Raw genomic sequence first — 17,984 nt, 5'->3', positions numbered from 1 at the left:
CACTGCCGAAAGCTGCATTAAGCTCTTCAGTGGCTCAATAGAGAATGAGTGGAGCACATGCATGGCAAGTGGTTCCATTCAGCAGGGGTTTTGGGGTCCCTGTGATGATTTGTGTCCTGTGTGTTCTGTGGATGGGGCAAAACAAAAACCCAGATGGAAATACTACTTTAGGGTAAATTCACGCGGATGGATCTGCAGCAGATTTTACGCTGCGAAATCCACTGCGGATCCTATGCCGATGACTTTCAATGAGAATACATACTCGCAGCGAGATTTACATCCCACTGGGAGTATGTACGTGACAGCGCCATTACCCCCTGCCGACCGGAGTGTACTGTACCTCCTCCACGCTCTGGCTTTCTTCGGGGGCTCCCGGCGTCTTCACGTCCCATTCAGCGGGGCAGCACACTGATTGGCTGAGTTGGACGTCAAACCGAGAATCCCCGAAGCAAACCGGAGTGCGGAGCAGGTAAAGTATACTCCGGCCGGCGGGGGGGGGGGTTTAGTATGTATCCTCATTGCAATAGGATCCACAGTGGATTTCACGTGTGAATTTACCCTTAGAGAGGAATCTAACTTGCTAATAGGGCAGGGGATATAGAATAACAATGTACCCTTATTATTTTTCTATGCACCCTTCTATGTCCCCTTCCACCTGCTGTCTCCTCATAAATATTCATATGATACTCTGCAGTGATGATCAGCACTGAGCTACATCACTGCAGAGTGCCAGATGAGTATTTGAGGGGGCAGGGGATAGCAGGGCTGTGGAGTTGGAGCTAGTTTTGGATGGAGTCTGAAAAAAATGTATCGACTCCAGCTTTAAAAAAAAAAAAAAAAAAAAAGCTTTAAAAAATGTAGAATTGAATTTTACAAGTTTTGCTCATAAATATATGTTTTGAGCAACATTCTATGGCCCTGTTCCCACTGAGCAAAGGTAGCAGAATTCCGCGACGGAATTGTCCGCCGCGGAATGCCGTTAGCCTCCCGCTCATAATGGGAGTCTTTGGGAGGCGCGCGCTCCTGCTCTGTACGCGCTGAAGAATGAACATGTTCATTCTTCAGCGCGTACAGAGCAGGAGCGCGTGCCTCCTATAGACTCCCATTATGAGCCTCCCTATGAGCGGGAGGCTAACTGCATTCCGCGGCGGACAATTCCGTTGCGGAATTCCGCTACCTTTGCTCAGTGGGAACGGGGCCTAATAGGACACTGGCTCGATTACATAAGGGTGGTCATGGAAAAGTTGTCAGTCACTATTTGGCAATTTCTGAGCCGGAAGAGTCCATTGTGTGGGGGGAGATCTGTGCTGTTCTCTTCCTGGATGCTGGATGACTGTATATGAGCAGCAGTGTAATATGAAGATATCCTGTGTAATATAGAGGAGGAGGAGAAGACATAAGTAGTGTAGCAGTAACCTCTGTCCTCAGTGTGGTGTTATCACTATGTGTGACCCCTCTCTATATCACTATGGCTGACCTCTATATTACAGGTATCTGGCATTGTTAGCAGTGTTTAAGTATGGTGAATATTTAGTTAGAAACATAGACTGTCAGCAGGAAAAGACCACCTGCTCCATCTAGTCGAGTTCTGAGTTGTTCAGGACATGGAGGCTTTGTATGTTTCAGAAGTCGCCCCAGGATCCTGTAATACATTAGGGAGAAGCTGCAGAGCCAGTGTGATAAATAACTCCCCTGGTATATGACCGGCCCTTTATGAAGGAGCAGGAGTTGGAGTCGGTCCTGATAAAATTCAGGAGTCTGAGCTGCAGCTTACTGACTCCACAGCCCTGGGGGATAGGCAGGTTGATCACTGCACCAAGGTGTAATGTTATACCCACCGCTTCAGTTAGCTTACAAATAAAAACATGTTTGGTAACAGGGCATAAAACGGGTGTAATAAAAGTACATTGTCCATTCCCTTATTAGCAGGTTAGATGCTAATAGTTTTGCTTTTATTACTACTGGTTGTCTTGGGACTCCTCTGGTAGGTACTATCCACTGCATAGCTGTAGCACCTAGGCTTTTTTGCAGATGCATTGACCCAGTCCTTATGCCATCCCAATTGGCCACCATATGCTTTGCCAACATTTTGCAGCCATTGGCCACTACGTGCAGTAGCCACAGCTTTCCAATCTACCCTTAGGCTTGTTTCAAACATGGCTTTTTTTTGTTTGTTTTTTTGAAAACGGCCACTGCAGTTTTTGCACCAGAACCAAAAGAGAATCCAACAGAAGAGAAGTCCTACCTTATGTTTTACATCCCATTTTAATCTACTTCTGGCTTTGGCACAAAAACTGTGGTGTGTGAAACCATCATTAACATAGAAACATAAGAGTGTCGGAAGAAAAAGACCACTGGGTCCATTTAGCCTGCCCTTTTAGTATTTCCCTTCTTATCTTAGGATAGATATATGTTTATCTCAGGCAGGTTTACATTCAGTTATGATTCACCAACCACATCTGCTGGAGTTTTGTTCTAAGTATCTACTACTCTTTTAGTAAAATAATATTTTCTCACGTTGCTTCTGATCTTTCCCACAGATAACCTCCCACTGTGTCCTCTTGTTATTGAGCTCAGATTTTTTTTTAACTAAAAACACTTCCCTCCTGAACCTTATTTAGTCCTTTAACATACTTAAAGGTTTCAATCATGCCCCCATTTCCCTTCTTTCCTCCAGACTATACCGATTCAAATCCTTAAAGGGGATCCTCGGATAAGAAAAACTTGTTTTCTATTAAAAGTACATTAAAAGTTATATAGATGTGTCTATACAATGTATTACCATATCTGTACGGTTGTGCCACACTGGTAGTTGATAGAGATCCAGGAAGTGAAAAAAAAAAATGGCCTCTGTGCCAATTCACATTGTCTCCTGCTTCTTCTGCTATCTTCCATGCCTCTGTCTCACATTGTGTGTGTTTGCTGAGGACAGGTTGATGATGCAGACAGGGGGCAGGGTGTGATTTCAAGAGAGGCTTGGCTGGATCCCCCAATTTCCTGAGTGGTCCACCATCTTTGAGTGGCCAGAAGCAGGTACAGCACTAATTTTACTGATTGTAATGGGTGGGGGACTGTGATGATAAGCTGAGGGAAAGCATTGCATTCTGGGAACTGCTCAACCAGGAAGGACAGAACAAACCCCCCCCCCCCCCCCCCCCCCCCAAACAAATGGATTTTTTGTAGTTTCACAACTGGGATAGACCGGTAAGTAATGCTATATGCTTCTGCAGAAGTTTTTTTGTTTCTTTTAACCTCTACCTGAAGTTCCCCTTTAAGTCTTTCCTGATATGGTTTATGGCTCCCACCCTCCACCATTTTTGTAGCCCGTCTTTGCACCTGTTCTATTTTATCAATGTCTTTTTTTTTTTTTTTTAGGTGAGGTCTCCAGAACTGGACACAGTATTCAAGTTGAGGTCTCACCAGAGCTCTATACAGCAGGATCACAGTCTCCCTCTGGTGACTCATTTTAAGGCTATGGCATTCTAATAGACAACTCACAGCGGATTCCATAATTCAGGCAGACGGCGGAATCCGTCTGACTATAGAATGGAGCCTATAGGACCAGCCCAAATTCAAGTGGGAGCCCGGGGGGTGGGGCAAGCGGTGGAATCCGCAGGGTGTTCTCTGCGAGAATTTCGTAGTGTACACATACCCTAAGGGGGTTTCTCGTTGTAGTAGCACCTTTTTATGCTTTTTACAAATAGGCTCCGTTTCTGGAGAACATGGCTCACATTGAATGCAATGCATTTCTTGATCTCCCCCTGGTGTGGCCACAAAGTAGGTTGTGTAGTCAAAGATCAGTGTGTTGCATGAAGGAGAGAGTGCTGCATGGCACATAATGTAAGGATGGGGGTTGTGCTGTGACAGACACAAAAAATCCATGAAAGCCTCTTTTCCACTACTTTGTGTGTAGCATGCAGAACATGATGTTTCATCTATAACCATTAGAGGCTGCTAGAGAACTGCACTAGTAAAAGCCAATCCCAAGTCACAACGTTTACTGCCATAAACCTTTCAGCTGCCCGGATGAAGTCACTGATAAAAGGAACCTTCTCCTCCAATCTAATCCAAACAACAAGTCAAGACTCAAAGGGGAATTTTAGAGGAGAAGGGTGTGTGTGCGCAGAGGAAGCGGCTATGTTCAATTGACGTAACTCTCATTGTTTGGTTCGTGTCTCAAAGGATACAAGGTGGTTTCTGGAGGGTGATGGGCGCAGAATGAGGGGCGGTCTAATGATACGACTTCCCTAAAACAAGTTGAAGTTTCATCATTCCTCAAGATCTAGACTAAAGATAGTCTCAGTAATGTTATCCTCTTATGAAGTGTCTTTCCTCTGTCCTGAGCTACAGTTTGTTACAAGTAACCAGAGGCACAAGGTGCAAAACCTGCTTAGCTTTGTGGTAAACTTTCAAAGTTTCTTCTAAAAACAGCCCCCCACTTGTCTAGGGCCTATGTTCTCTTAGAGGAAAAATACACCATGCGAACATGGCTTAAAGGGGTTATCCAGCTACAAAAACATGGACACTTTCTTCCAAAGACAGCATGACTCTTTGACTCTTGTCTCTAGTTCAGGTGTGGTTTGCAATTAACCCCTTAACGACATAGGGCGTATATTTACACCCTATTGCCGGTAAGGGCGTTTAGAGCGGGGCCGCGCGGCTACCCCGCTCTGAACCGCGGCGGTCCCGGGTGCTGCTTGTAGTCCGGGACCGCAGATATTAGCAGGCACTGTCCAATCGCCGTGCCCGCTAATACAGTAATCAGATGCAGCTGTCCAACATGACAGCTGCATCCGATTACCGGATTCAGCTTATCCCTGGTGTCTAGTGGCGGAGATCGCTACTCCGGGACGTTATCCCGGAGGAGTGATCTCCGTTTCTGAAGCCGGCCGGGGACCGCTCCAAGATGGCGCCGTCCCCGACTCGGCACTCGTTTACTTCCGGCTGCAGCAGCCGGAAGTAAACGAGTGCCTATCTCATGGATCTCTGCAGCATATCTATGCTGCAGAGATCTCTATGAGAGATCAAAGCACTTATACTAGAAGTCCCCCAGGGGGGCTTCTAGTATAAGTGTAAAAGTAAACAAATAAATAAACAAACATGTTTGCTATCGCCGCATGCGTAATCGCCCGAACTATTAATTAATCACATTCCTGATCTCGCACGGTAAATGGCGTCAGCACAAAAAAATCCCTTAAGTGCAAAATTGCACATTTTTGGTTGCATCAAATCCAGAAAAATTTTAATAAAAAGCGATCAAAAAGTCGCATATGCGCAATCAAGGTACCTATAGAAAGAACACATCATGGCGCAAAAAATGACACCTCACACAGCCCCATAGACCAAAGGATAACAGCGATATAAGCCTGGGAATGGAGCGATTTTAAGTGACATATATTTGTTGACAATGGTTTGAATTTTTTACAGGCCATCAGATACAATATAAGTTATACATGTTATATATCGTTGTAATCGTAACGACTTGAGGAACATATATAACAAGTCAGTTTTACCCCAGGGCGAATGGCGTAAAAACACATTTCCCCCAAATAAACAAAATGCGTTTTTTATTTTTCAATTTCACCACACATTTAATTTTTTCCTGGTTTTCCAGTGTACTTTATGCAAAAATTCAGCCTGTCATTGCAAAGTACAATTAGTGGGGCAAAAAATAAGGGCTCATGTGGGTTTCTAGGTGGAAAAATGCAAGTGCTATGGCCTTTTAAGCACAAGGAGGAAAAAACGAAAACGCAAAAATTTCGAAATTGGCTCTGTCTTTAAGGGGTTAAACTCCATTCACTTAAATAGAACTAAGTTGAAAAACCTGCACCCAAACTGGAGACAAGAGTGGTGCTATTTCTGGAAGAAAGTGGGCATGTTTTTGCAGCGCTGGATAACCCCTTTAAATTTCTGCCATGTCCTGTGACTGTGTGGCCTGCATTTCAGATCATGGAAACCGATTAGTCTCATTCAATGACATCCATTTCTACAGAACACACTTAAAGTGAATGTACCATCAGGCCTGACCTGAAGCACTGGAGGCAGGCTGACCCACTCCCAGTGGGAGGAAACCCCTGCCCCTCTATGACACAGCTCCATTAGAATCAATGGAGCTGGATCATAGAGGGGCGGGGGTTTCCTCCCACTGGGGGTGGGTCAGCCTGCCTCCAGTGCTTCAGGTCAGGTCTGATGTTACATTCCCTTTAAAAAGAGTAAAATGTCACTCATTTCAGCTGATATGAAATGCAAACTCCAAAAATATGGTGAGCCCGCTCATGGTGTAATATAGTTCTTCCACTTTAATAGGACACATGTATGGAACTAAGTGCAGTGTGGGACGTTTCTATGCTGTACAGTGCTGTGGAATAAGTTGGTGCTAAAGTAAATAAATAAAAGAACTGTTGTTCTCTGGATTGGCATGAGTTGGACCACCACACAAAGTGCCCAGGGGGCAGGCTCTTCTTTTAAAGGGGTATTTCACCCAAGAGCCAAAAAATGAAATGCCTAGCTGGTCTTACTCAACAAGTGCTTTACATTGTAATCAAATATCTATCTATCTACATAGAGTAAAAAGAGAGAGATGAAACAACTGTGTTTCCTTAACTCTATATTGCTCAGGAGGCTGTTACTGTTCTGTTGTTTCTGTTGTGTTACAGTTTGCCTGGCAACATAAGAGACGGAGATCATGTGACCTCCGTCTCAGAAGGGAGGGGGAGGACAGGAGCCGAGACAAAGTGGACAAGGAAGTGCGGATCTTCTGCAGCTTCAGGGTGTGAAGACAAACGGCCCAATTCATGTAATAGAAGCCTATTACAAACAAACTTAGATTATGGGCAGGGATTGAACAGGGAGTGGAATACCCCTTTAAGACTAATGGAGCTCCCTATATTGACAGGTTTAGTGGCCCCTCCCCTCAAATATGAGGGGTGTCAATCATAGCTGAGGGGCAAGACCAGGAAAACTCTCAATATAGAGCACTCTGTGTAATTTTCTAAGTCATACATATTGGGGGACATTTATGGCCTCCTCCTGTGCCTCATTTATCATGATTTATGCCTGTTCACAAGAGTAAATCATGATCCAAATCTACACCTGCTGGAATCAGGTGTAGATTTAGTACGCCGGGCGCAGGTTTGGGCACCCGGCTGGCCAGATTCACTAAGAGGTGTGCACCTCTTACTGAATACTGCCAGGGAAAAGGGGGCAGGGCCTAATTTAAGATCGGGTATAGGGTATAGGTAGACTTCCTGAGGTCTGTATGGGACTTCTGATGGCTCCAAACTACTGAATGACTCTATAGGAGGCTTGGAACATGACTGTGAATTATCAGTCCAGTATCAGATCCAGTAGGAAGAGAATCCATCTGTTGCATCGGGGTTGTTGTCCCTAACTAGCAGAGAGGGCTTTGTTAGGGGACTGAAGGGGTAATGTTTCACTTTCAGGTGCATCCAAGTTCCAAAACTCTTCAGGTATGTGCACACAAATTCTAGCGGAATTTCGCTGCAAAAAGCAGGCGGAATCCGCCCGTAAATGCAACATTGCTCCTTTCCATAGAGAACAATAGGATTTCCGACTACCCGTGCACACAGAGTAAATTTCCGTCCGGAATTCCGCACGGATTCCGCGTTCCGCCCAAAGAATTGACATGTCAATTCTTTGGGCGGATTCCGCTATAGGAATCCTATTGAAGTCAATGGGGCTTGAATTCTGCTTGAAATCCGCTTGCATTCCGCTCCTATTCTGCCAGAGCAGAATAGGCAAAGAATTTCAAGCAGAAATCTTTCAGCTACAATTCCTCGAGAATTGCTCAGTGTGCACATACCCTCAGGGTGCGTGCACACTACGGAATTCCCGCGTATGGCCTGCGGCGGATTCCGTCACACGCACGCGGTGGCGCACATCTCCGCCCGTGCCATAGACACTATTGTATGCACAGGCGGATTCCGCATTCCGTCGAAAGAAGTGACCTGTCAATTCTTTCTGTGGAATGCGGAATCCGCCCCTTGCATAGAATAGTGTCTATGGAACGGGCGGAGATGCGCGCCACCACGTGCGGGTACGAGCGACTGAATCCGACGCAGGTCATATGCGGGAACTCCATAGTGTGCACGCACCCTAAAAAGGTAAAACATCATTCCTTTCATACAGCCCGAACCATGTCTCATCAGGACGGTCTCTAGTAGCTCCTCCCCAGCCTTGATTTATCTATCCCTAAAGAAGCCACCGACAGATGGCTCAGATTCTGGGAGGAGCAATGACACATCCTATTTACAGGCGTACAGAACTGCAGCTTCCAGTAGATGGCGCCAGAGACCAAGCTCTTCCTTCTGGAGCACAGCTTGGTGTGAAACGTACTTTTACATTTATTTTCTATGTTGCTGTAGTCTCCCGGTACAATGGTGAGGTCTCTGCACCTCAGTCACCTTTCTTCAGCCCAAATGAACCTAACTTCCCCACAATATCCCCCCATTCATCCTCTCGTATACAGCGTTCCCTTCCATTCATCTCGCGGTGTCTCACAGAACAGCAGACATCTTCCAGCGCCTACTTCCCCAGCCACGTGACCCCCAGTATCTCCGTACACAAAATATGTACCACGTGGCGCTCCTTGATCCAGCGGTGACGTCATCAAGCTGCGCCCTCCTCTATTCATTGCTACTAGTGCAGGGATTGAGGGGCAGATGGGGCACCGGGACTGGTCAGCACCCCATGCCCAGCTCTGGATGTGATGGCACGGAGTATAATGTGGATGAGACGAGCTGTTTGTGGTAAATATGTTTTCTATTGTTTATAATATAAGGGAGTCCTCCCTGTTATACACCAGTGGCTGTTGTGTGAACTACAATTCCCATCATACCTTCACACCCGCAGTGGAACTTCATTTGGTAATTTCAGGGATGGTGAACCTTTGGCCCTCCGGCTACAAAACTACAATTCCCATCATGCCTGGAGAGCCAAATTGAAGCTTTGGCTGTCCAGGCATGATGGGAATTGTAGTTTTGCAACAGTTGGAGGGAGGATGGTTCCCCATCCCTGGGTTATATAATGAGTGACATATAATTGTTTTCACTGGTTGTTATAGTTACCTATTCACGTAGAGTGTTTCAGTAGGACTCTGTTGAGAGTTGTAGTTCCTGAAGAGTCGGTGAGCCCCATGCTGCATATCACTGCTGTATAGTGACTGTGTCCCTCGCTGCCTGTGAATCACTGTATAGATTGTGTTATATGTCTTATAATACTGATCAATCTTGACTGTTCTCCTTGTAGATGTCTGACCTGATGCCTGACGTCTCTTCACAATGAGGCTGAAACTGAGAAACATCTTTCTTGTGTATTTTGTGGTGTCCAGCGCTGGTCTCCTGTATGCGTTACTACAGCTAGGTGCGTTATGACCTAAACTACGTACTATATGCTCCACACTTGTGGTCTCCAACCATGGGAAGCTACATCTCCCAGCAGCAGATAAGTACTGGAGACTTATTATCTATATAACTGTCTGAAACCAGTTGATTAGAAAACATTTTCTTGCTGGACTACCCCTTTAAGGCATGCTAGGAGTTGTAGTATCACAACCATTAGAAAGCCACAGGCAATCTCTGGCTAGGACTTTATTTGTAGCTTTCTCAGGGTTGGGAATGTATACCTTGACACCTGCTAGTGGTTGAGGGATTGTTGCAATAGCTTAAAGGGGTACTCCGGCGCTGATTAAAAAAAAAAAAATCAATCAATCATAAACATAGTTTTCACACTTACCATCCCTCCTGAGTCTGTCTCCGCTTGAATTTCTCTGTCCCTGAAGCTCCAATTGGTGTCTTCATTTTTTCTTCACTTCCTGGTTTGGGCTTTCCCATGATGCACTTTGTCTTCTGTGATGTCTAACTGACTCTGTAAAACTGTTAGATGGCTTACAGCTTGCTCTGCCAATCAGAGCTGAGAAACCTGAGTCATCTGACAAAGGGAGGCTGGCCTAACAGGGCTTAGACCCACCTCCCTCTTGATGATGTCATTGTCACATAATGGCTTCCACAGAGCAGCCTGGGGTCAACAGTCATTAGGTAAGAATGAGTTTACTTCCCTTCCTGGTGGGAGATTTAGGGGGGAAAAGATAGAGAAGGGGAGCAGATAGGTGATTGAAGCATATTACAAAGTTATCTAACTTTGTCATGTGTTTCAATTACTGGGAAAAAGCTTTTTGCTGGAGTACCCCTTTAAAGTGTAACTATCATTTGTAAAAACTTCTGGCATCTCATAGCGACATGTCAGAAGTGTGTATTGGTGGGGGTTCGGGTGATGAGACCCCCGCCAATCACTAGAATGAAGGGGAAGAAGTGCTCAACAGCACATTCTCTGCCCCTTGTTCTATTCTATATGGAGATGAATGCCGTAGACTGCTAATACAAGCAGTTAACGGATGTATAATGGGAGCCTATGCAACTTATAATTGCGTAGACTGCAATGAGAGCTGAGCGCTTCTCTGCCCCTTCATTCTACTGATCGGCAGGGGTCTCAACGTCCCCACTATGACAACCCAGAAGTTTATACAAATGATAGTTGGGGTACTATTACACGGAACGATAATTGGCCCTATCCGGCCGATTATTGTTCTGTGTAATCAAGACAATGATCAGCCATGTCCCCAAACCCCCCACCCCCACACACCCCAATTTCAGCTGTTGTATAACTACCAGTACCAGCATGTCCTCATTGTCATATTGCAGTTTAATTAATTTAAACCTGAACTACATACTATGCCCTAGTCTAGTGGTCTCCAGCCACTGTCACTCTCAAGGCCTGCTGGGAGTTGTATATTCACAACAGCACAACACAAAGCCAATAGATTGCAACCTGTAAGTCTCCAACCGTTCCAAAACTATAACTCCTAGGTTGTATTGACACTTGAAGATATCCCGACAATATACTTTCCATTTGCTGCATAACTACTAGCCACAGCTTGTCCTTATTGTGGTTTTTCTGCAGCTAGAAAGCCACAGGATGGGGAACCTCATGTAATCTACACCAGAAAAATAAACTATATGCGATATGAACTATGATAGATAGATGTTCCATGTTTAAGTATTATTTTGGGTCGCCCTTTGAATCTGACAATAATATATATTTTAGTCATGTATTCTCCTACTGTAAATGCCAAAATGAAGTTGCCTTCACGTGTGGTGATCTTTACTGTCATTGTTTGCAGGTCAGCAATGTGACTGTACCCATCATATGAACCCCGCTAATGATGTTCGCAGAAGGGTATCCCCACACCATCGTGATGAGGAGAATTTACCAGTTATATATGTGGTAACACCAACACATACAAGGTAAGCTGTTTATTAGTGCAGTAGCCAACAGGATTGAGAATCATAGTCCAGGTCCGAGTGCCTCTTCATCTCTGCTGTAACTGCTAATACTAGCAGTCTATGGAATTATAATGGGAGCCTGTGGAACTTTTAGCATTTTCGTCTACAGGAAGTTCCATAGGCTCCCATTATAACAGATCGCTAGTATATAAGTAAGTTTATAGCAAAGATAAAGGGGCAGAGTGCACAATGCTGAGCGTGTCTGCTCCTTCGTTCTAGTGATCGGCAGGGGTCTCAGCACCCCGACCCTGACCGATACAAACTTCTAACAAGTCGCTATGACAACGTTATTTTAAAATCATAGTTATACTTTAAAGGAGATCTGTTATGTGTCCTGTAGTGATTACTACTTTGTTTGTTTTTTTCCGGTAAGATCTCACCAGCGGGCTGAACTTACACGCTTGTCCCAGACGTTACGTCTTGTCCCTGCTCTGCACTGGATTCTGGTGGAGGACTCTGCGGAGCGCACTTCTTTAGTGGCTGATCTGTTGGCGCAGAGTGAATTGCAGTATACCCACCTAAATGTGCAGACCCCACCAGCAATGAAACTCAAGGACTCTGACCCCAACTGGTTAAAGCCACGTGGGGTAGAGCAAAGAAACGAAGCTTTGCGTTGGCTTCGGGAGAACAGATCACCCATGGAACATGGTGTTGTATACTTTGCTGATGATGACAACACATACAGTATTAGGATCTTTCAGGAGGTAAGCTGTGCCTTGTTTCTTCTAAGTTTTCTTGAAATGTTCAATAGCAAAGATCCTCTGATCTCTCAAGTATTAGGTTTTAAAATAGAATTTAGCCAATGTTGATAGGGGTGTTTCATAAAGGGAAACTGACAGCAGGATATGCATGTAGAGTCCTTCCTTCCCACTCCAGACTACAGCCATCCCTGTGCCTTATCCTAGACCCCTTATTCCCCCCTCCAGACTACAGCCATCCCTGTGCCTGATACTAGACCCCTTATTCCCCCCTCCAGACTACAGCCATCCCTGTGCCTGATACTAGACCCCTTATTCCCCCCTCCAGACTACAGCCATCCCTGTGCCTTATCCTAGACCCCTTCCTCCCCCCTCCAGACTACAGCCATCCCTGTGCCTGATACTAGACCCCTTACTCCATACACCGTATGCAGGGCTATTCACTTTACATTCGCTGCGCTGGGTATTCTGGGACATAGACTAGTGAATGTACTGTGCTATAAAGGTGATTGATGACACATAAAATGTCGGCAGCTACTCCATAGGAAAAGGATTCCCTAACAGCTCTCAGTCTGCTATTACCTGGCCCTGACATAAATTTATGATGGAAAGGTGTCAGTAGACATCACAGCATGCTGCACAGACAGATTGTCCAAACTGAACCTTCTTGGTTAATATGTGTTTAAGGTCAGAACTCTCAAAATGAGCCAAAATATCGTCTGTCTGCATAAAATACATGAAAAACTCCTAGGACAATATCACCTTATTCCACCTTAATAAATATCATACAGGGCTGGGTATATGCTGCATTTCTAAGCTAGAAGTGTACGACACTTATCTCCTGTCTTAGGAATCATAAGGTGTGTGTGTGTGTTAGCACAACCAGCACCGATGTACTAAGTCTGTATGTATCAGTCTGTGAGTTGACAAAACTTTACTCACTCAATGTGGCATTCCTGCTAAATTAAAGGGGCATCTGATCAGAAACCCTTATCCCACCCCACAAGGTGCATACCATGGTGGGACAGATTGCAGGGGTCCTTTGGTCTTTCATCTGACTTGGATAGCGGTCACATGTGTTCAATGCTTCATATGTCTATGGAAGCTGCTGGAAATGGCTGTCTCTGGCAGATCCTATAGACCGTTAATGAAGCAGCAGTGCAGACTCCTGACCACTGCTCTATTCTGAACATGTCTGTTTTCTGCGGCCGCTGTTAAGTGAATAGCGGCTGTAGAAAGCCCTGTCAGTGCACACTATGGAGCGAGCGGCTCCGGACGCTTGCTTCATAGTGTGTTATGGGGAGTTTTGATGCGGGGGCGCGCTGATGCTCCCGCATCAGAACTCTGCGGCAGGAAAGATCATCCGGCCGATACTGCAGTACCAGCTGGGATGATCTTTGCAGAGACCAAGTGAACATGGCCTAAGAAAGCGGACTATCTTTTTCTAAGCCCCTTTAAGCAGTTTTATTAGAGGCCTTGATGAGCTGGTTGTCTGGAATAACCACAGTTTATACATTTTACATACCATTGAGGGTCCTGGTATTTTTCTTAATAGAGGCGATGTACTTTACCATACATTTGTGTCTTACATGGTGGTGTATCAAATATTTTATTGTGTTTCCATTGCCATACAGTCATGTGAACTTTCATGTCTCCTTTTCAGATGCGTAACACACAAAAAGTATCTGTCTGGCCAGTTGGGCTAGTTGGTGGGCTCCGATATGAAGGTCCCATAGTCACTGGAGGCAAAGTAGTCGGCTTTCACACAGCCTGGAAGACACACAGACCGTTCCCCATAGACATGGCTGGATTTGCAGTGTCTTTGTCACTACTTCTGAGTCATCCAAAGGCACAATTTGATCCAAATGCAGAGAGAGGTTTTCTGGAGAGCAGCCTTCTAGGGCCCATGGTCACCATTGGGGAATTGGAGCCCAAAGCAGACAATTGCACTAAGGTTTGTATGTACACGTACATTCCTGCCATGTGATTGCTAACACTTGTAAAGGCAGCGCTAAAGTCTTGGCCACTAGGTTTTTCCCTTTTCTGCAATCTGCTGTCCACTGCCTCGTAACAGTAAGAAGAATTACTGGTAGTGAGTATGAAGCTTAGCATGTGCTTGGTGGAGAAGAGAGAAAGAGTGTTTAGAGAACGTAAGGTAAATCAAGGCTTCTCTCTCAGCAGCAGCATAAGTGTTTAGAGTAACCTTTCCTTTCTACTACTACTACTGTGTATTTCTTTTGTGCTCATAGAACCTTGCAAAGCCGGAGCATCAAAAACCTCTTGTTCCTCTCCACTCCATCTATAGTAGTGTAATATACACAGCAAATGAAACTATGTGAGAGCTGGCAATGGCACAGCAATATACATATCTCCGAACTTGTAGAAGAGACTTGTGTTACACGGCATTAGTAATATATTGCTGCACAAATAAGTGTCCATTTTTTTTGTCCATTTGCTTTTTACAATTATAACTCGTGTTCAGTTGTAGTTACAAACAAAGAACTAATTGATATATATTCACTGTACAACACCCACTGCCTTGCTGCTATATGGTCAATGAATAGGATAACTCATAAAGGCTTTTTTGATTAAAATTTTTCATCTATTTTTGTACAAGATGTTATGTCTGTCCTTGCCCTATCTACATAAACGAGATATCATAAGGATGACATGTCACAATGCCGTACTTACAGCATTTCGGTAGCGAGAGGGTCCACTGACCTTCAGTAATTGGACGTTTTCCATTAACCTCCATGGACAGGAACCTGGCACAGCTGTTACAGCATAGTGCATCTGATGTATGACATGCCTGGTATGCCTGACCGGTATAGCTGCATTACTGTATCACATATGTATGTACCCAGATCACCAGCACAGTATACGTGCAGTAGCAATCTTTGGGGTGTATTGCTATAAACCAGATTACTACCTAGCAGCTGTTATTCTTGATATGGTGTATGTAACGTATACATAACATTTTTGCCTTCACAGATCTGGGTGTGGCACACAAGAACGGAGAAACCTAAACTCAAGCAAGAAGACTTACTGGAGAAACAGGGGAAAGGGTCGGACCCTAGAATCCTAGTGTAAAGGAAGCACAGATATGTGACTGTATTTTATACAAGATGTCAGATCCAAGTCCTTTCAGGACGGTTATGTGATATCCTCTAAACAATAAGTCGTATGTGAGTGGACATCTTCTCGCCATTATCGTTTTTAATAGAAGACTGGAAAAGGTCTGTACATGGACTGTAGGTAAACTAAATGCAAGTTGACGTATAAAATGATATGATAAAATAATATTGAGTGGTCTCACTACTCTATACTAGCATATACTATTAGTGTCTGTCTGGTGGTATCCAACAATTGTTACCAGGTTATTGCTAAAACAACAGGGCATCACCTCTGCTTGGCTTGCTAGCCATACAGCTATGGCCCACAGAAGAAAATTTGTATGGCTGAAACTGGAGGCCTAGAGGGGTGCAGTAGTCCATGTGTACCCCTGTTACAGCCCTGTTAAAGCTCAATGCAAAATTAAGCTATAATAACCATAAAAGGCATATTCCTGACAACTTAATCTGTTATATTTTGCTGGGGCCACATTGGAAAAAAAACAAAAAACATACTTGCCTATCTTGCTCAGCCAATCACCAGCTGCAGCAGTGCCCCCAGAAGTTGCAGCGGGGCTCTTTTTGTATCCAGAATGTCCTTTAAAGCGGTATTGTGCGTGTGTTTTTTTTTTTTGTTTTTTTTTTAATGACCTATCCTCAGGATACACCATCAATTTTAGACCAGAAGGGGTTTCACACGCAGTACCACCACTGATCATTTGTTAGCCAGAGCTACAGTGTCTTTATATGCAATAAAATCAGCAGGAAGCCGACAGCCGCATATATTGTAGTGGCTGGACTGGGTTACTGCAGCTCAGCTCCCATTGACATGTATAATAGCTGAGCTGCAGCCTCTATACACTGTATGGTGCTGTCTATTTCTGGCTTCATTCACTATGTGCGGAGGCACCACAGCTCTGAAACAGTTGATAGGCCATTGATCAGATATGGACTATCCTAAGGATCGGACATTAATCAGAAAGTCCCAGAAACCCCTATAAGCTGAACATTGAGATGCATTGGTACATGGGATGGACATCTCTTTGTGAGACCGCTCCCTGTGCTGCCATTTACAGAATACAAGTAGTCAACCTCTAATTCATTTAAAAGGGTAGTGCGGTGTAAAGCATTATTTCACTAAATAACACACATTACAAAGTTATACAACTTTGTAATGTGTGTTATTAAAGTCAATGCCCCCCATCCCCATGTTTCCCCCTCCCCCACGCTAGACCCGGAAGTGTGATACACTATACTTAAGGTATCTGTATAAGCTGTCGACGATCACGTAATGTGTGTTATTTAGTGAAATAATGTTTTATACCGCACTACCCCTTTAAGCCTTTCACAGACTGGAAGATTGTGGAAAATCCAAAAAACAACTTCCATTAAAGACTTTACAGCTTGCAAAAGCATTTTATATAGTATTAACGTCCATTACTCCTATGATGGAGGGGCAGTGTGACAGTGAACATGTGTCACTCCATGTAATGTGAAGATGCTGCAGCCATCCGTCACATTTAGCTGAGCACATTTGTGGCCGCTTGGGGAAATTCTTTATTTACCGAGTGCTAGAGGAGAGCAAATCTCCAGTAAGAATCACTGAATCTAAGAATTGGCCATCAACTTGTTTAGTCTTCAACAAAACATTCCGCATTCCGCATGTTCCGATTCCCTTAGATGTCTGGTGTCAGAGTCTGTATCATACCAGACGTCTTCAGGAAATCAACACTTGGAAAGAAGAATTACTTTTTCAAGACTAAACAAGTTAGACGATCTGTTAGATTTAATTCCTCTTACTGGAGATTTGCCTATCTCTACAAAAGAATAGTTATTTTTTTATTATTGAGTTTTATCATTGTAAAGATTTTATTGTTTTAGTAGGTGTTCTCTCCTGGTCTCTTGTCCTATAATGCCAGCAATGTAATGTCACATCCCAGAAGCTGCTTACCAAAGCAGATGGATATAGACTCCCATGTTACTACATAGATCCCCTGTAGGGCATCTTCAGACACCATGATCTGCTTGAAAGTCATGCATTAAAGGGAACATGTGAATATGAAAATGCAGTCCAGTATGAATGGTAGAGCATTTAATCATGTACACCTCTGCTCTGGTCCAGTACAGCTCTCTATATACACTGGTAGCTGTCTTGTCCACTTGACTGATAAATAAATGACAAGTTATCCTGAAACTTTTCCCAAGAAACTATATATAATTCTACTGGGCTCCTCCTGCAGAATGGACTGCCACTTTAATGTCAGTACCTCTTTAAAGGTAATGTGTCATCAGAAATTGACTTCTTTAAATAATGTTTTTATGGTAAACATTTTTTTAGAATTGTGACCTTTTTCCTAATTTTCCATTTTTCTCTCTATATTATAAAATAATATTGTAGTTTTCACTCTCACCAGTGAGGCTAAAACTAAGCTGAGACTTAATGCCCTATTACACTAAAAGATTATCGGCCAGATTTGGCCAATATTGCGGCCGATAATTGTCTGGTGTAATAGAAGACATGAGCGTTGTCGACTGATCGATGCTGTTGTTTGTCTTTCAACATGTTGAAAGACAAACGACCAGGATAGCAACGATCTGCTGCCGTCGCTCTGTAGAATAGGAGCGGGGGCTGCAGACCTCTGCTATGGGCTGCCCGGATCTAGTGATCACCCGGCAGCTACCTGCTCCCCCACCTCCTGTCTCTCACCCGCTCGCTACCACCGCATGTAATAGCGGTGGCAGCCAGCGGGGAACGAGGAGCAAACAAATGCTAACAGCACTCGTTTGCTCCTCAATATTGCCCAGTGTAATAGGGG

The 17,984-nt window shown here is 44.3% G+C and overlaps 1 protein-coding gene across 1 annotated transcript; it reads left to right on the top strand.

The window, feature by feature from the left end:
• Positions 1-8,629: 8,629 nt before the first annotated feature.
• On the top strand, positions 8,630-17,858 carry B3GAT3 (beta-1,3-glucuronyltransferase 3). The gene is made up of 6 exons (XM_069968226.1): positions 8,630-8,768; positions 9,268-9,381; positions 11,198-11,321; positions 11,734-12,064; positions 13,722-14,012; positions 15,050-17,858. The coding sequence occupies exons 2-6, from the start codon at positions 9,300-9,302 to the stop codon at positions 15,146-15,148; spliced, it is 927 nt and encodes a 308-aa protein (XP_069824327.1). The 5' UTR covers positions 8,630-8,768; positions 9,268-9,299; the 3' UTR covers positions 15,149-17,858.
• The last annotated feature ends 126 nt before the right edge of the window (positions 17,859-17,984 follow it).

This window comes from Dendropsophus ebraccatus, chromosome 4 (genome assembly GCF_027789765.1).
Source record: "Dendropsophus ebraccatus isolate aDenEbr1 chromosome 4, aDenEbr1.pat, whole genome shotgun sequence".
NCBI lineage: Eukaryota > Metazoa > Chordata > Amphibia > Anura > Hylidae > Dendropsophus > Dendropsophus ebraccatus.
The sequence above is the reverse complement of the archived record's forward strand: the minus strand, read 5'-3'. Positions and strand labels throughout refer to the sequence as shown.